Source organism: Meles meles, chromosome X (assembly GCF_922984935.1).
Source record: "Meles meles chromosome X, mMelMel3.1 paternal haplotype, whole genome shotgun sequence".
NCBI classification, from domain to species: domain Eukaryota; kingdom Metazoa; phylum Chordata; class Mammalia; order Carnivora; family Mustelidae; genus Meles; species Meles meles.
In genome coordinates this window covers 13,124,723-13,148,680 of record NC_060087.1, presented here as the reverse complement: position 1 = coordinate 13,148,680, position 23,958 = coordinate 13,124,723, and the positions used below count along the sequence as shown (strand labels likewise).

The 23,958-nt window shown below is 43.9% G+C and overlaps 1 protein-coding gene across 2 annotated transcripts in view; it reads right to left on the bottom strand.

Annotated features, from left to right (window-relative positions):
* Nucleotides 1–5,793: 5,793 nt before the first annotated feature.
* SYAP1 (synapse associated protein 1) overlaps nt 5,794–23,958 on the bottom strand; it is a 31,034-nt gene continuing 12,869 nt past the window's right edge. The window contains exons 5-9 of one of the 2 annotated variants that reach the window (XM_045995982.1): nt 22,869–23,008; nt 13,889–14,037; nt 12,428–12,486; nt 11,872–12,019; nt 5,794–7,830 (exon numbers count right to left, since the gene is read on the bottom strand). In XM_045995982.1, the coding sequence (XP_045851938.1) occupies nt 7,706–7,830; nt 11,872–12,019; nt 12,428–12,486; nt 13,889–14,037; nt 22,869–23,008 (621 nt within the window). In that variant the 3' untranslated portion in view covers nt 5,794–7,705. Of the gene's footprint in view, nt 7,834–11,871; nt 12,020–12,427; nt 12,487–13,888; nt 14,038–22,868; nt 23,009–23,958 lie in introns of both variants that reach the window. The other variant, XM_045995981.1, reaches the window with a different exon arrangement.

Below are 23,958 nucleotides of genomic sequence, written 5' to 3'. Positions count from 1 at the left end.
CCCGTGTACGTGCGGGGCTGGTATTTGGGTAGAGTGGTTGATCTTGTAGCTACCGGGTTTTGTGCAGTTTTGATTTTCTAGCTTTCTTTTTCTCCTAGATTGTGAGAAGGCTGTTATTTATTTATTTTCTAGGTCGGTAGTACTGATTTTCATGATGGTTGTCTTAGTTTTTTACTGCTGATAGTTTTCATTTTTCACCTGTATTTCAGGGTTATGTAGATGAAGTCGTTCTGTTCTTTTGGCTCTCTTTTTGCTCATTTCATTTGTGCCAGAGAGTCATTCACATTCTCGCGTGCAGCTGTCACTCATTTACGTTCTTTGCTTTTCACCATGGTATATATTTCCATTCTATGTTGATGGTCCTTGGGGCTGGGTGCAAGCTGAGGCCACTAGAACACTATTAAGGACATTTTTGCACATACGCTGGATATATCCTTCCTTTTATCTTCCATTTTACTAAGAAATGGCAATTTTCTTCGTAAGTAGTTCTATCATTTTATACTCCCTGGGAGAGGAATTCCTAGTCAAAGAGAAGGGCATATTCAAGCTTTCATTTAAGTGATGCCGATTTCTGTTTTTCCGTGAACCAGTGTAGACGCTTGCCAGCAGTGTATCTACACTCCAGTAGTCTGATATGCTAACCAACCTGCTGTTTTCAGACTTCTTACATTTTTGAGCATCCGGTGGGTGTGAAACCCATCACTTAAAATGTTTGCATATCATGCCATTGTATGGACGAGCCATCACTTGTTCAAATGAAGATTCTGGTGTAGAACAAGCAGGTAGTTTCCAATTTTCAGTTTTATAGTCAAAGCAGTGCTTGTTCAGTTCCTCAAGATAAATTCCAAGAGTGAAAATGCTGGACTAAATGTTCTGTACATTTAAATTTTTGGTCTGTATTACCCAATTGCCATTCAGAAAGGTTTTACAATTTTACATTCTCATCCACAGTATTTGCATAACCTTTCCCTCATACCCTGGTCAAAAACCACTTTTTTTTTTTTTTTTTTTTTTTTTGGTCAGAGAGCATGTGAGCCTGCAAAAGCGGGCTGGGGAGGGGGTGGAGGGGGAGGGTGAGCAAGGACCCTGGGATCATGACCCGAGTCCAGTGCAGAAGCTTTAACCGACTGAGCCACCCAGGCGTCCTGTCAAAAATAACTTTTAAAAAAAAGAGCTCTTTATAATCCTAATTTTTAAAAAATATTTTATTTATTTGACAGAGAGAGATCACAAGTAGGCAGAGAGGCAGGCAGAGAGAGAGAGAGGAGGAAGCAGGTTCCCTGCTGAGCAGAGAGTCCAATGCGGGGCTCAATCCCAAGACCCTGGGATCATGACCTGAGCCAAAGGCAGAGGCTCTAACTCACTGAGCCACTCAGGTACTCTATAATCCTAATTTTAAAAGTCAAATGATGAAGGCTTTCTGAACAGCAGGCCCCTGACTTGCCCTTCCCCATCCCCAATTCCTAGGAGCCATTGTTTTATTTGTTTTTTTCCGGGAGCCATCGTTTTAAACCTTTAGCCGTATCATTTGTTTGCTTCTGTAGCTCATAATATGCTTACACCGTTCTTTCCTGATGATTTTTCAGTTGTAAATTGCGGGAAAGGCCTCTAGTCACCTACCTTATCAATTTCCCCTGCTTTTAGAGGGAGCACACCTTTGGAATTCCTGAGCCTTTCAGGGTTCTGAAACATCGAAATGTCTTCCTTCCACCTGGCTACTGTTGCCTGCTCTGCTGTTTTTCTTACTATGAATTTGTACCTTTTGTTTTTACTCTTGTACTGTCATTTAGAGGGGGTTGTGGATGGAGTGGAGCTAAGTCCATATGTTTAATCTGACATAGTCAATCTGAAAGCTCAAGACATCATACACTCCAGAAAATGAAAAACCACTTTGAAAATAGAATAAAAATATTATCTGGGCACCTGAAATCTAAAATACACCTGAAATCTAAAGTAACACCTGAAATCTGGGCACCTGAAACCTAAAATATTATCTATCTGGGCATCTAGGCACTTAACTGAGTCACCCAGTCTGTTTACTTATCTGGGCACCTGGGCACTTAACTGACTCAGTCAGTTAAGCTTCTGACTCCTGACTTCAGCTCAGGTCATCATCTTAGGGTTGTGAGATCGAGCACCGCATCGAGCCTACTTAAGATCCTCTCCCCCTCCTGTCTCTCTCTCTCCCCCTCTTGCTCTAATTAAAAAATTAAAAATTTTTAAAAAATTAAAAAAAAGTATTTTATAAAGTCCTCTCTTAAAATAACATTTAGGACACGGGATGGACTTTAAAAACTAGGGGCACCTGGCTGGCTCTGGTGGTAGAGCATGGGACTCTTGATCTTACGGTTGTAAATTTGAGGCCCACATGGGGTGTAGAGATGACTTAAAAATAAAATCTTAAACGAAAAAAAAGAAAAACAACCCCAAACCAAAAGACCCAGGCAATTCCACCCTTTCATTTTTCTAAGGAAGCTACTGCGTGCTCCCTAGTTATCTTGCCCAAACAAATCTTTTTCCCCCAGGCCTTTTCCCCCTAGGCCCAGAGATTTGCAATTCTAGCTGCTCTTCAAAACAACTTGGGGAATTTATAAAACAAAAACCGAAACAGCCCTATGCCCAGGCTACAACCTCAGCCTGTTAGTCTCTCTGGGGAGTGGGGCTTGGTCATCAGCATTTTTAAAGCTCCCTGGTGGTTCTCAAGCACAGGGTCACTGCCTTAGTCAGGGTCCTAAAAGTGTGGGACTAAGGACAGCAAGACGTGCATCCCATGTTCTTGTTATGAAATTACTTCCGTGTGTTGTTCAGATTTAAGTGTCTGTTTTTATGCCTTAATTTCACAAGCGCTCGTTCTGTTCATTCGATAAACCAAGAATGCTAATCTTGCTGATGGCATTATTTTAAATAAAGATTTGACAGAGAGAGGGGGAGAGAACGCACAAGCAGGGGGAGCATCAGGTTGAGGGAGAAACAGGCTCCCTGCTGAGCAAGGAGCCTGATGCGAGACTCAGTACAAGGACTCTGGGATCGTGACCTGAGCCAAAGGCAGAAGTTTAACAGACTGAGCCACCCAGGTGTCCCACATTTTTTTTTTTTTAAAGTAAACTTCAGGCACAACGTGGGGCTTGAACTCATGATGCTGAGATCAACAGCCACACACTCTACAACCTGAGCCAGCTGGGCCCCAAATGTATCTTGTGCCACACTCTTGGTAGAAGGACACCACTTAGCTCAGTTCCCACATCACGTTTATAACCTGCAGTGTCTCCGTGGGAGTTAATGTTGTTGAGTGACGCGGCCCTTTTGCTGTATCTGGATTTTTGCACGAAGTGCAATATGGCAGAGAATATAATGTACTTGCTATTTTCATGATTATAATGTGGATTCTTCAGTGGTAGTTACCCAAATCCTCAAGTGTGTTGATCTATTTTATCTATTTATTAGGTTAGTGTTTTGTTTTGTTTAAGTAAACTCTAGGCCCAACGTGGGGTTTGCACTGAACCCCAGGAGTCACATGCCGACTGGGCGAGCCAGGTGCCCCTATTAGGACACAGGCTGAAATTCTTTCCCCTTGGCTTTACTGAGAACTGGTTAACCTTGGTGAGTTTTAGCTTTAGCCAGCAAAAAGCATGATCAGTGCTCATCATGGTTATCAGGAAAGAACAAGGTAGATCAACATTACTATCACTACTGGAGGAGGCAAAAATCCCGCAGTAGCTTTAGAGTAAAAGACGTACTGACTGGATTAGAATTACTTTCCATTGGGAAGGACAACCCACTGCACTTGAAAGTAAAATGTGTTTGTAAAACCCAATACCTTTTTTTTTTTAAATATTTTATTTACTTATTTGACAGACAGAGATCACAAGCAGGCAGAGAGATAGGCAGAGAGAGAGGGGGAAGCAGACTCCCCGCTGGACAAAGAGCCTGATGTGGGGCTCGATCCCAGGACCCTGAGATCATGACCTGAGCTGTTGGCAGAGGCTTTAACCCACTGAGCCACCTGGGTGCCCCAAAACTCAATACCTTCTTAAGGTAGTTTTAATTCTAATGGAAGCCTACATACCCGATAACTCTGAAATATTTATGTCCTTATTGTAAGAGAATTTTTAGTTATTCAGGAAAAACCATTATAACGTATCACTAAAAATGAGGTTTCTTTATTTAGAACCAAGTTGAATATAGTTTTTTTCAGATCGGAAATAGATCAGAATGCACTGCATAAATGCTATTGAAAACTAATCGTAGCTTAACAACTGAAATCATAAACGGCTTCATCTGAACAAATCCCTAAGTGTGAGGATCAGATAAACAACTGATGATTCGTGAGAAATAGGTAACCGCATGAGATTAAAGGTTCATGAATATGTATTTGTCATCTGCCATGACTCATTGGTTTAATAAACACCATCTTTTTTGGGTATTGTAACATGCATCTTGTAATTTTATTTTCCTATCAATATAGTCTGGAAATAATCACTTATTAAAAAGGCCTGTTTTCCTCCCAATAAAACTGATTATATAAACTATATCAAAATTCCTACTACTTATATTGTTAAAAGCTGAAACAAATTTGCACAAGTTAAATGCACCTAATTTTTACAGGTGAAAAAGGTTTAACTTTAAAATGGAAAAATCTCACTATTACCAGAAAGAACCAAATCAAAGTATTTACAGAAGCACATTCACAGTCCTGGTTTTTATACCAAAGTGGTCAAGGAGGGAAATAACCTATCGCAAGTTGGATGTGATCTTTTGTTTTGTAAACCTTTAAAATGTCCTAAAAATCCTATTTGTAATAATAGTTTGATTGTGAAAAACCATCTTGGTTACTGTACGGAGAACACTCTGAGTTACAAGTATCGCTGCAGCCTTATCTAAAAGAGAAGGTTTTCTAGTTTAACTTTTCAAAACTTCCAAACTGAGATTTCCCACTTCGCCTGAGAAGTTGCCACTTCTGCATACGAGGAGCTTCTGGCATTGCGAGTCGGGCGCGCTCGGGCGAAGACCGGGGCAGCAGTGGCCTTGCCCTACTAGCCATAAACTGCTGGAACTGCACAGAAACAGTTCTCCTTCTTGTAGAGTAAGACTCCATGTACCTAAAATTGGCCTTAAAGACATAGTTTGGTTCAATACTCTTATCACCTTTTCAACTATTTTTACTTGATTTTACGTGCATGAACGTGCCACACAGGGCACCATCCATCCTTCCTAGCCTTCGGGGAACATCAGCCCTCTGATGCTGCTCAGGAGCCTCAGAGAAATCTCCTGACCCTGCGAAGCAGTTCTCAGGGAGCCTTATCTGTGGGCTTTGTAGCGTTATTTCCCTCTGAAATGTGTGACATCAGAGAGATCTGACTTGGCAGGATTATTCATCGTCTCCCTGGGAGCTTGGCTCCTCTTTATTTGGCAGTGTGGAAAGGTGAGTTGGCAGCAGGAACTGGCTGGAACAGCAGAGGAGGCATCTGTAACGGCAACTAGAAAGACAACATCATCCAACCATGATAGCGGACGGGTAAAAAGTAAAAAGCACCAGCAACCTCAGCGGCCCTCAGGGCATTAGGACGCTAGTCCAATGTGCCTCAAACTGTAAAGCCCATTCTAATGGGGGTCTCAGTAACGTGCAGAGTCCGGGCCATCAGGTCTGTGGCCAGGCCTGAGACCCTGCATTTCTAGCAAACTCCTAGGGCTGGCCATTGCTACTTCCTGAGCCACACACTGTGAGCAGTGAGGTATGATCCCCACAGTGTGGGATTCACATAGTGTGAGGCTTACGTGTTTTTATTTAATGTGTTTATATCTTCACGTAGTGGGAAGCTTATGTGTTTTTATGCCCAGCATAGCTTGTTGGCTACCCTTCAGGCATGTAATAAATACTTAGAAATTTTCCACCCACCATGGTTATAAATTACTTTTCTCTTTAAAGGAATACATTTCAGTTACCTGTATCACTTAAAAGAGCAGAACATTTTACTCTTATTTGAATCATAAAAATAGAGCATAACTGTATTTTTATGCTGTGTATTAAATCTTATTTTAGTCTTATTTTTATAAGGCAATGCACAATTAGCTTGTTTTTAAATGCAATAAGAATATCATGTAAAGTTGACAGTAATAACCATAACATGTCTATTGTCATTTTAGGGTTCTTTTTTTCTCAGCTTTCTCTGAAACCTTTGCCCTTTTGTATTTATTCAATAATGTGGATTTTAGACAGAGCGAAGCACTGTCATATTCTGATCTGCTTACATTCAGGACTTTCAGCTACTTAAAACATTTTACATGTTTCTTTCCCTCCAGAAAACTCTACTTTAAAAAAAACCCAAACTTTTCCCTTCAACAGGATTATTTAAGAAGTTGCCAGTCATCATCTCTGTAACTGCCAAACTCAGTAATCAGCAACTGTTACACCACGAGTGGAAATCCCTTGATGATGGGGTCAGCGATTTCATAGAATACATGAGTTTATTGCTATAACCCAAGAGGTCCTAGCTGAGACGGTCTGGCTCACTCAATGGTGTGTACACCAAGCTACAAACACAAGTAAAGTGTTGGTACACACAAACAGTTCTCTCGTTGACTATACCTTTGCCAGAGGACCATGGGCTAATTTTTATAGGGTCAAAAATATACATATGTACATTTTTTCCTATAAAGGATTATCTTAAATTTCCTTTTATGAAATGAAGGTTCCTTGAGAAATATGAACGTTTTAGGAAGCAAACGCCTCAGAAGTGTTCTGACATTACGCCACCTTGTTCTTTTAAAATACCATATCCTATGAGCATGGGCGTGCTGGTGTAGGATAATACAAGCAAGATTGAGCAGTGAAGTTCCGGAAGCTATACTTAGAGTAACACAATTTTATAAGGACTGACAGTTTAATTAAGACAAACAAAGCTGAAACTTTTTAACAAAAACAAGAGAATGTAAGCTGAATGGGCTTATGAAGGTCATTAATATAAAAAAGACAAAAGGCCCCATTTTCTACAAAAACTGTGATGTGGAATTTAGGAAAGCAACAATATTAAATGTGGTACAGTTAAAAAAAACAAACAAAGAAAGAAACAAACAACACAAGAAAGAAAGAAAGGCCCCAGAGAAAAATAAATGTCTTTGCACAGTATTTCTCAATTTCAAATTGTGTGATGTTTACACCATTAAAATCAACAGAATTATCTTACCTTTTGGCTTCTAGATGGAATTTTAGAAAATACCTAGCAAGAAAATTGTCTTGAAAGTGCTTCTTCTTAGGTTCTTTGGTACAATTTGGTCATTTTGATAGTTATCAATTCATTACGTAAGTACTTTAACATACATGTATCAGTGAAAGTGCAACAAGAAGTACAAATGTTTAGAAAAAAAAATTGAAGAATAAATTATAATTCTGACCTCACAAAAAACAGAATTCTAAAATTTTACTTGCATTTCAGTGGCAAAGATATCCATAGTGACTACATGAATACCTCTAAAATAGATTTATATTAAAGAAATATTACATAAAACATCCTTTTTGATTATTAGAATAACTGTTCTATATACTTTTTTAAAAGCAAAAAAGGCAAATTTCAGCCTAAAAAAAGAATAATCCTTGATTTCAAAATTATACCAATCTTTTGTGCCTTCTGATTCAGCAAGTGTTGTCATCTAGAATTTAATGTCAGTTACAGAATGTTAAGCATTATTCTTTTATTTCAGGAAAGAGCTAATTTTCCTCCTGCAGCATTTTTTCTATTTCCTTATCCCAGTTTTCATCTCGTTTCTCCGACTCTGTCACCACTTCATATTCCTGAAGTTCTTGTTGCAGCTCTTTTTCCCAATCTGCAGAATCTTCTGAAAGAAACAAATGAGAAGGAAAAAATTCTCTCTGAATTCACAATGTTGGTTTTAACAACTTGGTCAAGTATAATTCCCTATGGAAGTCCTAGCCATGGTAATTTTTTTTAAAAGGTTTTATTTATTTATTTGACAGACAGAGATCACAAGTAAGCAGAGAGGCAGGCAGAGAGAGAGGGGAGGAAGCAGGCTCTCCGCTGAGCAGAGCGCTGGATGCGTGACTCGATCCCAGGACCCTGGGATCATGACCTGAGCTGAAGGCAGAGGCTTTAACCCACTGAGCCACCCAGGCTACCCCTAAGCCATGGTAATTTTTAACATCTCAGGCTTCCTCGCTGTGTGTGCTCAGACGAGATCGGGCGCGTTCAGGGTGGTATGGCCGTAGACGCTGTGTGTGCTCAGAAAAGGTGACCAAATTTTAATAGTAACCGAAAGGAAATACGATTAGAAAACTATATCGGTTAAGTGCTGTATGTTTGGGTGTTATTTTGCTTTTTAAAACCTCGCTTTTCCTTATATTTAAATGGATAGTTGATAATGTTTGGTTGCAAATTAATTTTTAACACTATCAACGATGATGGTAGAAGAAAACAGCCAGCGTTTCCTGAGCACTCACTGAGATGGGCACGGTACTAACTGCTTTCTACGTATCACTCCTTTCCCCTCCTTCATCCTTAGAACAATCCAGGAACTAGATACACTGCAGCACATTTTATAGGTTGGAAAACAGAGGCTTAGAGAGGTTAAGAGACTTGTCCAAGAATACACAGCTTGATAGCAACAGACATCCAGACGAAGCCAGGCCTGCAGGCTTCACAATCTGTGCATAAACACTCAGCAGTCTCCCTAGAGTGGCGACAGGGATACCAGAACCTGAAGTCAGGTTTCCTGATGAAGCCTGGCCCCTCACACTGGGCTCCATCTAAGCTCTCACGTTCCTCTTCTGTGCTGAGATTCAGAACTGCAACTTTCCACTTAGACCCTCAATGTGTGTGTATGTGTGTGTGTGTGTGTGTGTGTGTATACATATATGTATGTATGTAGACGATAAGACATCTGCTATATAGTATTATAAAATAGAAAAGAAACAAACCAGCTATTGAAAAAACAAAGCCAAAATTCATTTTCATCTTTTTTTTTTTTTTAAAGATTTTAAGTAATATCTATGCTCAATGTTGGGCTCAAACTCCTAACCCTGAGATCAAGAGTCAGATGCTCTGCTAACTGAGCCAACCGGGCACCTCCACGGTCTTCTTTTATTTTATTTATTTTTATTTTTGTAAACAAGACAGTTTTCTTTTTTTTTTCTTTTTAAAGATTTTATTTATTTATTTGACAGACAGAGATCACAAGTAGGCTGAGGGGCAGGCAGAGAGAGAGGAGGAAGCAGACTCCCTGCCAAGCAGAGAGCCTGATGCGGCGCTCGATCCCAAGACCCTGGGACCCGAGCCAAAGGCAGAGGCTTTAACCTACTGAGCCACCCAGGTGCCCCCACTGTCTTCTTTTAAAAACAAACCTTGGGACGCCTCGGTGGCTCAGTCGGTTAAGTGTCTGCCTTCAGTTCAGGTCACAATCCTAGAGAGTCCTGGGATTGAGTCCCAGCTCAGGCTCTTTGCTCAGCAGGGAATCTGCTTCTCCCTCTGCCTACTCGGCCTGCTGTTCCCTCTGCTGGTGCTCCCCCTCTGACAAATTAATAAAATCTTTAAAAGTAAATAAATAAGTAAATACAAACCTTAAACTTAGTAGCTATAGAGAAAACAAAAACAAAAAAAAAAGTTTGTTTTTTTGTTTTTTAAGATTTATTTATTTATTTATTTATTTGACAGAGAGAGAGATCACAAGTAGGCAGAGAGGCAGGCAGAGAGAGTGAGAGGGAAGCAGGCTCCCCGCCGAGCAGAGAGCCCGATGCGGGACTCGATCCCAGGACCCTGAGATCATGACCTGAGCCGAAGGCAGTGTTTTTTTTAAATTAAAGATTATTTAATTTGTTTGTTTATTTGAGAGAGAGAGAGAGAGAGATCACAAGCAGGCAGAGAGGCAGGCAGACAGAGAGGGGGAAGCAGGCAGCTGATCAGAGAGCCCGAAGTGGGGCTCGATCCCAGGATCCTGGGATCAAGACCTGAGCCGAAGGCAGAGGCTTAACCCACTGAGCACCCAGGTGCCCCCCAAAACCAAATGTTTTAATTTTTCTTGGGAGCGGAGAATCAAGGGAAAGGATGCAGTGTGTTCCATGGCAAACCACCAATGTCACAGTATTTATTGGTGGCTTGCTGGGTGCCAGACTCCATGTCAGGTACTGTGGGGCGACAAAAACAAGGTGCAACTGCCCTGAGGAACCTACCATTTAGCTGAGGGCCAAGACAATAAATATATAAAAGAATATTATATGGTCCAGGGGTGCCTGGGTGGCTCAGCGAGTTAAAGCCTCTGCCTTCAGCTCAGGTCATGATCTCAGGGTCCTGGGATCAGCCCCACATCGGGCTCTCTGCTTGGCAGGGAGCCTGCTTCCTTCTCTCTCTCTGCCTGCCTCTGCCTGCTTGTGATCTCTGTCTGTCAAATAAATAAATAAAATCTTTAAAAAAAAAAAAGAATATTATATGGTCCAAATGATAACTTGGGCAGGAATTCAGTGACACAACAGCTTGCCCAAAGCATCCAGCCTGCCCCTTATGAATCCTACCTCAGGGCAACTTCCAGCTTCCTGTGGGGCCTGTGCTACTAGCCATCACGGGCAAAAAGGGAACCAGGGCCCAGTCCGCCGACAACACACGGGGCTCTTGCTCACTGTCCTTCCGCGGTGGCCAGCAGCCATCTTTACCAGAAACAGATGGGGGTGGGAGGGGTCTGAGGTACCTAGTGAGCCCAAGTTTTCACTTCCCCTCTGGCCTCTCTTTCCCCCAGAAGCTCTTCCCTCCTCCTTCCTTCCCAATTCTTTCCTCCAAAGTCCCTCCGCAGTGTGCCATCAGGGTTCCAGTTCACCTCTGGGAAGCTAGTTGCGTCACAGGTGCTCTCTGCACAAATGGGGGCAGCTGGCTTCCTGAGCACATTGTAAGTCTCAGAAGCCTTCATGAGACACTCTTCATCGATGATGATTAACCCAAGCCTTTGCTTTTCATCCAGTAGAAAGCCAGTCATTTGTCCTGATGTCCCAAAGAAAGCAGCTGCCCACCCCCCCCACCCCCCGCCGTTGGCACTTTGTCTCTAAATCATTATTTTTTAAAGGCAGATGCTCCTTCCTGGAAGCAATGCTCGTGTCACACAGCAGCAGGGAAAAGAATCTTCTACAAAGAAGTATAAAGCCAAGGGGCCCCTGGGTGGCTCAGTCAGTTAAGCATCTGCCTTTGACTCAGATCATGACTCCAGGGTCCTCGGATTGAGCCCCATGTTGGGCTTCCTGCTCACTGGGGAGCCTGCTTCTCCCTCAGCCCTTCTCCTTGCTCATGTGCACATGCTTGCTCTCTCGAATGAGAATTTTTTTTTTAAAGTATAGGGGCGCCTGGGTGGCTCAGTGGGTTAAGCCTCTGCCTTTGGCTGAGGTCATGATCTCAGGGTCCTGGGATTAAGCCCCACATCAGGCTCTCTGCTCAGCAGGGAGCCTGCTTCCCCTCTCTCTCTGCCTGCCTCTCTGCCTACTTGTGATCTCTGTCAAATAAATAAGTAAAATCTAAAAAAAAAAAAAAAAAAAAAAAAAAAAAGTTTAAACCCGAGTAGAAAGTTGGAGGACAGTGTCTCTAAGTGAAAGGGTGTGTGCTCTGTGTTGCCTGTTACTGGCCACATGTTGTTGGGGTGAGGTGCCTTGGACCAATCACTTATCCTCTCTAGGCTCAGTCTCTCCTCTCTAAACTCCTGTGCGTGCTTAAGGCAGAGGGACGTGAGGTCTGGTCACCTGTGCTAGAATCCACCTGCTAATGGGGAACAGAGAAGGGATTCTGACGCAGAAGTTATAGTAAGGTTTGTGCATTTGTTTCAGAATGACATTTTCTACAATCTACTTCGGAATCGGGAAAGAGTACAGCAATTTTGTTTGTCTGGTACCTTCTAGAACGGCTGTCTCCTCCTCCTTTTTGTTAAGAACCAGTTGCTCCATTTCCTTCCTCAGATCCTCCTGATTTAAGTTACAGGCATCAAAGGCGTCACTGACAAACTCAGCAACCCCTGGGCTGGTAGAAATCTCCTCTTCATCCTGAAATGCAACAAAGCAGCTCTGGGAATGGTTTTCTAAGCGGCAGTTAGTGCAGCGTCCCCTTCTTCTCCTTCCTCCGCTAGTCAGATGCTCACTGCTCTCCAGCCTTCTAGCCTGCGCGGCTGCTTGGGAACCAGATGAGCCTCCACCTGAATCCGCTACGCTTTCTCAGGCTGGGTCACTCCAGTCATTCAGTCCAATTCCTGACAGTACCTCTAAAATGACTGACAGCAGGGAATGACCTCACGTCTCCGCTACAGGTCCCTAACTACGCACGTGCTGTACCCCTCTTCTTCAAAACAGGTAAGACCCATATTCATTAGCAGTTTCACATGGGAGCTGAGAGTTAACACAGAGTTACTTTATTTCCAGACATCAACTACTAGGTATAACGTAAAACTGTATTACCTCTTGAGTTTTAAGCTGAGATTTGATTACGACAGGTGGCGTTTTGGGCCGTACTGCCTCTAAGAAGTGAGAATAAAAGAGACAAAAATTGCTTGATTCAATTCTGAATACAAGTTATAGTAACAACTAAAATATCCACAAGTACGATGATACTAAATCATTTTCAGAAATGAGCTTTTATGTTATGCTTTCAAGAAATAGCTAGGTGAGACCATTTCAACTTCTTTCTTTTGGGAATACTATATATATTTTTTTAAATGTCATCATATTTGATGCCCCTCATTTAAGATTTGTAAGCAGGAAATAAATTTTGACCTCAGTGTTAGCTGGAATCAAATTCAGGAATAGATCTGCTCCTTCTTTTAGGATACTGAGAATTTAGTTATTTATCAAATTCTCCATTTGTCACAAATGCTAGAAAGCACAAAGCAAAGTCCAACACTCAGTCACAGCTTCCCCTCTTTCTCCTGGGCCGCGTTTTCTATCTTATGAACCTTACTAGGTGTATAGTCTTTACTGAATCCTGTCTTAAGCCCATTTTGTGATACAGGCAGTAGTTGGTAAAACGGCATTTTCTAGTAAAATCAATGAAAGTAAATAATAAAGAATAACAGACAGCTGGGATTCTTTTTAACACCTATATGCAAAATGCCAAATTTTACTGTATAGAGCAACTTCATTACATTTCCCTGACCCTAAATGCAGCGTCAGGTTCTTTTCTGGTGTTCTGTACAACCTGTGCCTTAGGATACATGGTTTTGTATAATTATTTAAAATTCCACGAACAGGTAAGTCTCTAGCTGTAATTAGTACCTACACACAGGTGTTCATGAAATGTTAAAAATAGGACACAAAATACCTTATTTTTTGGAATACCTTTCTCATTTTAATTACTACTACAGATCTTAAATTGTTGCTGGTATTATAAAGCACTTCCCCAACAATCAGGGGTCAGCTGTCCCAGTAAGAGACCAATGTGGACCGTAATGGTGCCTAGGTCTGGGCCAGCCACGAGTAACTTGGAGTGGAACGGAGCTCAATTCTGCTCTACAGGGTACAGTACCAGGGGAGCATCTGCTTGAATGCAGGCAGAGAAATAAAGAAAAGCGGTGGACTGAATCGGGAGAGGACAGAAGGTACAAAATGTTACATCGTAAAGGGCAAGGAAAGAGATGGGAAAATGCCTAGTGACTGAGAGAGAAATAAAAAGAAGTAAAAACCCCGAAGAACAAGAAAAAGAAAGCAAAGGAAATCAAAGCTTGGGGAAGACATGTGAGCAGGGTCAGAGAGAGGGCAACGAGAATGAATGTTCTGCTGGAAAGGAAAGAGTTTTCCAGAAGATTACAATGACATTTTTGGTACGTACAAGATGACAAGCTCATGAGAGTCTCTCAGAATATTTTGAAAGTAACTCTTTCTTTTTTTTTTTTAAACACACAGTGAAGTCTTCTCCAAACATACCTGTCAGCGGCAGGTCTTCCTCGGTGCCATGGCTCTTGTCCTCCTTCCCGGAGGCCTGCTGCTGGGCGGCCAGGGCCGTGAGCTGGGCTGACTGCTTAATCAGGGAGACGCGGTAAAAGTAGTTTCTCCAAAACACTTCTTCTTTCACGCTTTTCAGGACAGACAACGAGGCATTTGAGAACACATGCGACACATACAAATGCATGTGCGGGGGGTGGGGGGGGATTCTGTTTTTGCAGAGGCGGGAAGAGAGGGTTTTTCAGGGGCATTTTCAAATCCGAGTGAGGCTCAAAGGAGATTCTCACTTGCTTTTGAACTGGAAGCTGTGGGACAGTATAAAAAGAATAGCTATCTTCTCCACAGCAGCAGAAGACAACTTACAGAACACCAATGAAACCTCTGCGTTTCTTGGTATGTTGATGCTACCAACAGTGCCAGCAGCAGAGGAAACAGGCACTGTTGTGAGACCAGCACACCAACCGGGGAGAGCACAAGCGCAGCCAGAATGGCACTGTATTTGCCGCTGACCGAACAATTAAGAGCTTTCAAGCAGTGACAAGAAAAGATTGTGGGTGTCGTTTGTGATGAAAGGAAATGTCTGGCAGCACACAGATAAGTAGCAATCAGTAAATGTTAGCAGGGATGTGGGAGATGACTGATAAAAGACTGAAGTGCAGGGGCGCCTGGGTGGCTCAGTGGGTTAAAGCCTCTGCCTTCGGCTCAGGTCATGATCCCAGGGTCCTGAGATCGTGCCCCACATCGGGCCCCGCATCAGGCTCTCTGCTCAGTGGGGGACCTGCTTCCCTCCACTTGTCATCGCTCTGTCAAATAAATAATAAAAATCTTAAAAAAAAAAAAAAGACTAAAGTGCAGTTCAATCTGAGAACGCTCAGTGGTCCTCAAACTTGTCTGTGTATGAGAATCAATCACCTGGCAGGGGGTGCTGGTGACCAAGATGGGTAAGGTGAGTGTCCACATGGGGGTGGCCTGGAATGGGAAGTGACAGTGTGAGCGGGGAGAGGGGGGTGTCTGAGCAGGGGAGGGGGTGGTGGCAAAAACGGAAGACTGGTTACACGCAGGGGGTTGATCAATTAAACAGAAATATTAAGGACATGCAAACCAAGTTTCTCATGATCAGAGAAGGGAGTTAGAAGCATTGAAAGGGAAAATTCGAGAATGATCCCTGTTGTGAGGTAGCACCATGAATACATGGCTTTCATCCAATAGAGATGCAAATGACTGTTTGTGTATATTCATGAGCACACAGATATTACCCAGCTCTGTCCGCTGAGTGGACCAAGGGGTAGTGACACCCCAACAGCAATGAACATGACTAGCATTCAGAACTTGGTGTTTGTACACCACTTTCCACTAAAATGAACCAGAGCTCTTTGGATTAGTGGCCAATTCTAGGGTTACAAAGGAGAGAACAAGAGGAGTCTGGACTACTCCATACCAGAAAGCAAGGAAGCACTTAAAAAATGATGAAAATGAGTCAAAAGACACAGAAGCTTGAATGGGCTCTCGCTGGCCAACTTGGAGATAATTTGAGCATCAAAATAAGTAACGGCAGCTACGGATTATAACCACTGCATAAAACAGAACCATGAGTCTATAGAGACACAAATAAATACATGAATACATTCAAAGTCTGATGAGGAATGCAGTATTTTTAGAGTTTAAAGTACCTCCCCAGAAAATACTCATTTTAAAGAGGGAAGAAGTAACTTTATAGTCAAGAAGTTTGGCAGAAACCGCCTTCATCAAGTGAAGTGACCAAAGCGTGGACAGTAACAGGACAAAATGGCAGTGTGCACCAGCCGACAGGATGCAACAGACCGAAGGAGACCGATGAGACACGAAAGCTAAATGCAACCCGTGAGTCTGTACAGGATCCTCTTACTCAAGAGGACATTGGGACAAATGATAAAACATAAATGGGGGGGGGCACTTGGGTGGCTCAGTGAGTTAATGCCTCTGCCTTCAGCTCAGGTCATGATCTCAGGGTCCTGGGATTGAGCCCCGAGTTGGGCTCTCTGCTCAGTGGAGAGCCTGCTTCCTCCTCCGTCTCTCTCTGCCTGCCTCTCTGCCTACTTGTAATCTCTGTCAAATAAATAAATAAATAAATCTTAAAAACAAACAAACAAACATGAATGGGGTCTAAGAATCAGATGGCATTAAAACATATGTGACTGTTTCCTGATCTGGATGGTTATGTTGGAAAAGCCTTGTTTGCAGTAACGTCAGGGCTCAAATTGAGTGGAAAAAAAAAAAGTTTTTATGCTTTATCTCCAACTTTTCTATATGAAAGTTTTATTTTTATTTTATTTTGTTTAAAGATTTTATTTATTTATTTGACAGAGAGAGATCACAAGTAGACAGAGAGGCAGGCAGAGAGAGAGAGAGGGAAGCAGGCTCGCTGCTGAGCAGAGAGCCCGATGCGGGACTCGATCCCAGGACCCTGAGATCATGACCTGAGCCGAAGGCAGCGTCTTAACCCACTGAGCCACCCAGGCGCCCGAAAGTTTTTTTTTAAAGATTTTATTTATTTATTTGACAGAAAGAGATCACAAGCAGGCAGAGAGAAAGAAGCAGGCTCCCTGCTGAACAGAGAGCCCGATGCAGGACTCGATCCCAGGACCCTGAGATCATGACCTGAACTGAAGGCAGCCACCCAGGCACCCATCTATATGAAAGTTTAAAAATAAAAAGCAACACTGATGACTATGCTTACCTCAGAGCAATCGAATAAAATCTTAAGGGTGGAAGGCAAAACAAAACTCAACAAAAAACATAAAATGTTTACCCCTATCATAACTAGCAATGGCTTTGGTGACCTTTGGAGTATGTGCTGTGCGGGGCTTTTTTTTTTTTTTTTTTGCCTGGAGGAATCACTCATTTTTGTGCTCCCAAAACATTTTGCTAGTAGAAGTGACAAAAGGGTAGCAGAATGCCTCTCTACCCCCTGGTTTACTTGAAGGGATGCAAGGTCTGGAATGGGGAGAAACCAAAGGAAGAAAGCATGACTGAAAAAGATTTTGAAGGAGAAGAAGAAAATCAATGAGAACTAAGAGAAAATCCAGGATGTGGGCTTATGGATAAAGACAAGACTTGCCTTAGGTAAGTCAGGAGAACACACGGTTGTCATATCTGTGAATGGTGAAGCTGGGCCAGGAGACTAGCTGTTTTAAGTGACAGAGGCTAGCTTTTTTTTTTTTTTTCTTTTTTAAGAGAGACAGTGAGGGAGGGAGAGAGAATCTTAAGCAGGTTTTATACCCACGGTGGAGTTCAATCTCACAACCCTGAGATCATGACCTGAGCCAAAGTTAAGAGACAACCAACTAAGCCACCCAAGTGTCCCAAGAAAGGCTAGCTTTTTTTTTTTTTTTTTAAAGATTTTATTTATTTATTTGACAGAGAGAAATCACAAGAGAGGCAGGCAGAGAGAGAGGAAGGGAAGCCGGCTCTCCGCTGAGCAGAGAGCCCGATGTGGGACTCGATCCCAGGACCCTGAGATCATGACCTGAGCTGAAGGCAGCGGCTTAACCCACTGAGCCACCCAGGCGCCCGAAAGGCTAGCTTTTTGACACGACAAAGGCAAAATACAAGATTATCTACATGGGCTAGGCTAGATAACAAGAAGACATGCTGCCAGATGCAGCCCATCTTTTCTTCCATTAATTCTACCAATATTTATCGGGTGCCACATGGATCAGGCCCTGTCCGGGTGATTCAGGGACAAATAAACCAAGTTATCTGCCAACACGAGTGGTCACAGCAATAATGACCTCTTACTTGGTAAGTTCTTACTATGCCAAGTAAATGGAAAGTAGCATTTTCCAAACTCATGCGGTCTCACAACCCTCTTTTTCTTTTAACATCTCTTGGACATAGTTCAGCAGGAAGGAGACCTGGCTTAACAGCAGTTCCTGAGGTACAGTCAGTCACAAGTTCACCTGAGCAAACGAGAGTATGCTGCGGCCGCTAGAAAAGCGAACAAAATCTTAGGCAGCATTTAAAAAGCAACACAAGGAGCACCTGGGTGGCTCAGTCGGTTAAGTGGCTGACTTTTGGTTTTAGCTCCGGTCATGATCTCAGGGTCGTGGGATCAAGCCCTGCGTCGGGCTCCTCGTTCAGCAGGGAGTCTGCAGTAAGTAAAGTAAAGAAGTCTTTAAAGGGGCGCCTGGGTGGCTCAGTGGGTTAAAGCCTCTTCCTTCAGCTCAGGTCATGATTCCAGGGTCCTGGGATCGAGCCCCGAGTCGGGCTCTCTGCTCCGCAGGGAGCCTGCTTCCTCCTCTCTCTCTGCCTGCCTCTCTGCCTAGTTGTGATTTCTCTCTGTCAAATAAATAAAATATTAAAAAAAAAAGAAGTCTTTAAAAAGCAACACAGTAACCACCTGTAGTGTGCTCTTCTGCAATTAGACAACACTTTATATTCACTTCAGAGAAGCCACTTTTGGAGGTTAAGCACCTGGATCGTGAGGGGGTACAGAAATGAAGATACCTGGCGGGGGGGGGGGGGGGACTGGGGCTCTTTACTTGGATAAGTTCAAGAATCTTACACTGTTACCGTCATAGTTAGAAGTGAGCTTAGCTTCCCATGAGGTAGTGAGCTGCCTGAATGTCTTCAAAGTCACTTAATTCTGAGTTCTATGAAATATCCAAAATGAAACAGGTGTACCACCAATCTACAGCAGATCGTGGGCAATATCTGCTCTCTTAATAGAGACAAACATCCGGGCTGTTTCCTTTCCCAGAGTCTCTTCCTCTTGATGTGAGAGGATGTGCTCACCGAGGCACATTAGAGAAATACTCTGTTACACTCTGGACAGAGTCACAATGCTGAGAGGGGCGCCTGGGTGTCGCAGTCAGCTAAGCATCTGTCTTTGGCTCAGGTCATAATTCCAGGGTCCTAGGATCGAGGTCACTGGGCTCCCGGATTAGAGGGGAATCTGCTTCTTCCTCTTCCTCAGCCCCTCTCCCCTGCTTGTGCCTACTCTCTAATAAATAAAATCTTAAAAAAGGAAAAAAAGATTCTGAGGAGTCCTATGACAAAGAAAATCATGCCACTCCCAAATGTCTATCTTACCACTTATGTTTTCACGGACTCTTTTAGGGCATTAGAATGCTGTAAACACCCTCTTCCCAGACAGTGGGCATAGGTCAGTCCAAGGCTGGAAAGGACTTGGGTTTCTCTACTGTCGGCCAAGTGAAGGCCTCAGAGGGTGTTTGTGATGCAACAGCCCTGGCTCATGCCAGCACTGATGTTGCTGGGAAGTGTTAATGCACTAGAAGGTTATTTTGAAATATAGAGCAAGTGTTTGTTTTGATTTCTTTTTTTTTTTTTTTTTTGATTTCTTTTCTAAATTGTTCCCGGCTAATGATGGCTTCTGTTTACAAAAACTGTCTCAAATGATCAAAGTTGCACTTCTGCATGCCAGGAAGGAAAAGTCCAGAAGCCCGAGATTTGTGTGTGATGACGGCTCATTTGTTTTATTACGGAAGTTTCAACAAAAACAACAGCGGAGCAACTACAACAAAGAAGCCCCATGTGCCCGTGACCTAGCCGACAATCACCGGTATTTTGCCAATCATGTTTTATCCATGCCCCCTCCCCACCTACCTTTCTCTGGGTGTAGGATGGAATATTTTTAAGACAATGCCAGCTATTACACATCCTTTCATCCACAAATACTTCAGTAAGCATTTCTAACAGATAGACTTATAAAAAGTCTATCTTATAAAAAATTAACCCTAATTTCTAAAATCATCCCTAGCAGAACTAACAACAGGAAACTGGAATTATATTACTCAGTAGACAATTTACCTGACCAGGAACAAACTAGAAATATTGTTTGCCAAATACCAATTCTCCAAATCTTAAAAACTCTAAAAATTACTCTCAGTAGTAAGAGGGAGTTCAGAATTCTCAACAAGCAAACCTATGGAATCAGAGCTAGCTACATGCCTGCCACGAGTACCCTGGGCCACACACCCCAGAGCGCCTGGGCCTCTGGACGGTCCCGAGAGCACTGGCAGGGAACCCACCATGTGGCCCACAGTGATTCATATGGTCTGCAAGTTAATAGGTGCCCCTACTTATTTATTTTAAAGTAATCTCTACACCCAATGTGGGGCTCGAGCTCATGACTCCAAGATCAAGAGTGAGGGCAGGCAGGTGCCCCCAAAATAGCTACTTTTGGGGCGCCTGGGTGGCTCAGTGGGTTAAAGCCTCTGCCTTCAGCTCGGGTCATGATTCCAGGGTCCTGGGATCGGGCCCTGCATCGGGCTCTCTGCTCAGCGGGGAGCCTGCTTCCCTTCCTCTCTCTCTGCCTGCCTCTCTGCCTAGTTGTGATCTCTGTCAAATAAATAAATAAAATCTTTAAAAAAAAAGCTACTTTAGACACAATCTAAGAATTAGATATGTAATGAGATTTTAGCCATATAACACATACCCTTTTTTAAAAAAATTTTATTTATTTGAGAGAGAGAGAGAGAGAATGAGAGAGAGAGAGGTCAGCGGGAGAAGCAGACTCCCTGCCGAGTAGGGAGCCTGATGTGGGACTAGATCCTGGGACTCCAGAATCACGACCTGAGCCGAAGGCAGTCACTTAACCAAATGGACAACCCAGGTGCCCGCATACTCCTCTTTTTAGGAGGGTAGGGGAAGGCCATAAAAATTCACCACGAACATGTTGATAATTATGAAGAGTTTCACTACAAAGTAAACGTAAGTAAAAGGTTCGATACAACCGCTATTCCAAGTCTGCAAGAACACTTGTTCTTCTCTCACACAGAGAAGACCTTTCCTTCCATGGGAACCAAAGGGCTAGCACATTATTTGTTAAAACCCCTGTTTGGGGGGCGCCTGGGTGGCTCAGTGGGTCAAAGCCTCTGCCTTCAGCTCAGGTCATGATCCCAGGGTCCTGAGATCGAGCCCCGCATCGGGCTCTCTGCTCAGTGGGGAGCCTGCTTCCTCCTCTCTCTCTCTCTCTCTGCCTGCCTCTCTGCCTACCAAATAAATATGCCTACCAAAAAAAAAAAAAGATCTCTGCCTGCCAAATAAATAAAATCTTTAAAACAAACAAACAAACAAAAAAAAACCCCTGTTTGGGGGCATCTGGGTGGCTCAGTTGTTTGAGGGTCTGCCTTCAGCTCAGGTCATGATCCCGGAGTCCTCAGATCGAGTCCCGCATCGGGCTCTCTGCTCACTGGGGATCCTGCTTCTCCCTCTCCCTGTTGCTCTCCCTGCTTGTGCGCTCTCTCTTTCTCTCTCTCTGACAAATAAATAAATAAAATCTTAAAAACGAAACAAAACAAAAAAGCCCAAAACCCTGTCTGGCCAGCTAAACATAGCACAATGAACAGGAAAACACTACTAAAATAATAAAAAAGGCATTAAGTAGATAAAATCCACATGACCAAGAGAACTGGCGAGAAAAGCACAATGGAAGCTGGAAAGGTGAAGGGCAGAGAGTAATGTACTCCGCAGACCAGCGAGCGTGGCAGCAACTGCACGCAGGAGGGACAGCTGGCGAGAAGAGGCCTGTCCACCAGGCATCTGCTCAGAAAGGCCCCGGGGGACAGGAGGCACCAGGCACCTCTGAAGGCTGGTGCGGGTTGGGCTCAAGAGAGGGGGAATAGTGGCAAGGCCCCACAGGAGCGGCCGGGGGGCTGTGACTCCCGTGCTGCCCCTTCCAGCCAGGGACTGTGTTCCCACGCAGCAGAGAGTGACCGGTAACTGTGAGCCAGGCCACTCCACACTGGGACAGCCGGCACAGCTGAGAGGGATCAGGCAGGAGGTGGAGTCCTCTCGGGGAAGCCACCCAGCCCTCAGCTACTGAGCCGCCCCGTGCAGAAGGCCGGTGGGAACACACGGCTCCCAGCGCTCCCTCAGCGAGGCGCCTTCAGATAAGGGAGGGCGCTTGAGGAAAACCTGCAACATGAAAGACAGAGCCCAAGACAAACACACAGAAAAGCATTGAGACCCAAGAGTATTTCAAGAAAACCCTATTTCACCTTCTCAAAGGACATGAAGATACTGCACTCATCTAAGAAGAACAGAGTGCTGAGGCACCTGGGTGGCTCAGTCAGTTGAGCAGCTGAGCTTTGATTTTGGCTTGGGTTGTGATCTCAGGGTCATAGGATCGAGCCCTGTGCAGGGCTCCCCGCTCAGCACGGAGTACGCTTGGGAGTCTCTCTCTCCTCCACTCACTCCGCTCCTGCCCCCACTTGTACTCTCTAAATAAATAAATAATAAATAAAATGTTTTTAAAAATTAAAATAATAAAAATAGAATGCTATAAAACAGAAACACTCACAGAGTAATAAAGACTACAGACTAAAAGTGCAGCAGATTCAAAACAAGGAACTGGAATTTTAAAAAGGTAAGAGCCCTTGGTAGCAGAGGGGAAGGGAAGATGACCCTTGTTGGGGGGGGTGGTGGTGGTGCTGGTACCTGTCAGGGTTGTATCCCTGAAGACAAGATGCTTGCACCGGAGCTCAAAGGACAAGTAGGGACTTTCGGAGGAGAAGAAGGCCTTTGGGCAGAGGAAAAACCTCGGGTGGGAAAGAGAACAAGAACACTGTTGCCAGAGAACAGAGCCTGAATGGAAAAAGGCAGTGAGCCAGGTCCTGACAGGCCTTGGAGACCTTAACTCTATTTAGAAGACACGGGCACTTTGGTTGTTTCTGTAGGAAACTGTTCTAGCTTCTTTCTGGGGCTGGGGACAAAAGAGCACATCTTATCGACACCCGACGTTTCCTATTAGGTCTCCTCTCAGTGTTGATTCTATGGCTCTGTGTGTGCGTGTGTATGTATGTGTGAGAGAGAGAGACAGACAGACAGAGACCGCAGGAGCATGAGCAAGCGAGCTGAAGGGCAGCAGAGCCTGTTCGCATGGAGAGCGAGCAGGAAACCACTCCACAACTTTTCCCTGACAATGCGCACAGCCCTACTGGCTCAGGAACACGCTGCTTACAGTTTAGGAACAAGGGCGAATCTCATCCTGCTCAACAGCTCGTCCTCTTGAAGCATGACCAGGGCAACGGGATACATCTGGTCAAAGTCAAAATGAAACTGCACTCCAGCTGGAGGGTCACGAAGGAAATTCCTCTTGTCCTTTGAGGAAAAGGGGAAAAACATGGGGGAAACCAGAAGATGCAATTAATATGAAACAATGCGTCCCTGATTTGATAGATACTGAATTCTCCTCAAGATTCCAGCCACAACGTCCACTGAAGTGTCGTTGACTTGTCTGTTGAGAGAGTGGAGAACGGCAGATCCTGTCACATATTTAACAGTCTCAACTGAAGAGAGCCTCATGGGAGGCCAGGAAATTCAGTCATGCAGTTAGTTTGAAATTCGAGTTTGAAATCATATGAATACGTTTGTTTCCGTGGAGAATAATCTCAGAAAACTGGCTACTTAAATCTTAGGAACTGGTTACTAACAGCCCCGGTCAGTTTCATCTCATCTTGCCCGTGTTAGATTTTAACAGTATTTTTGGTTTTTGAGAATTCCTACATTAATAAAGCAAGAACAAATCTGAACCTAAATGGATTTTAGTTATTTTACTTTCCAGGCTAAAAACTGCAAAGCTTGAAGTGGCCCCATCATGGTTCACCTGGATCTCTGTAGCAGCCACCAAAGGGACAGCTGTCTCCAGCCCTGCCCTGCAGCCCCCAAATATCCACACACCCTCCTCCCAAGACTCAGTAACAGCTCCAATGTCATCAGTTCTGCGAAGCTTCCCCGAGATCATGCCCTCCCCTCTCCAAAGCCAGTGAGCTGCCCCTCTCCTCGGTGCTTCGCTACCATCCTGCACGACAGTGCTCCCCACAGGGAGTGACGCTGCGGGTAGTCATCCAGCAGCTGTCCAGCAAGCCCTGCAGGCTCTTGGAGGGCACATCTCATCTACCTCCAGTCCTAGGACAGGGCTGGCCCAGAGGAGGTTCTAAAAACAGTTTGCTGAATTGAGCTCTCACAACTACCTAATGCCCTAAGGGTTGCCCCAACCTAAGGAGCTTAAAGGGTTACTCTGCTGCAGGCTCTGAATTGTCCCTACGAAT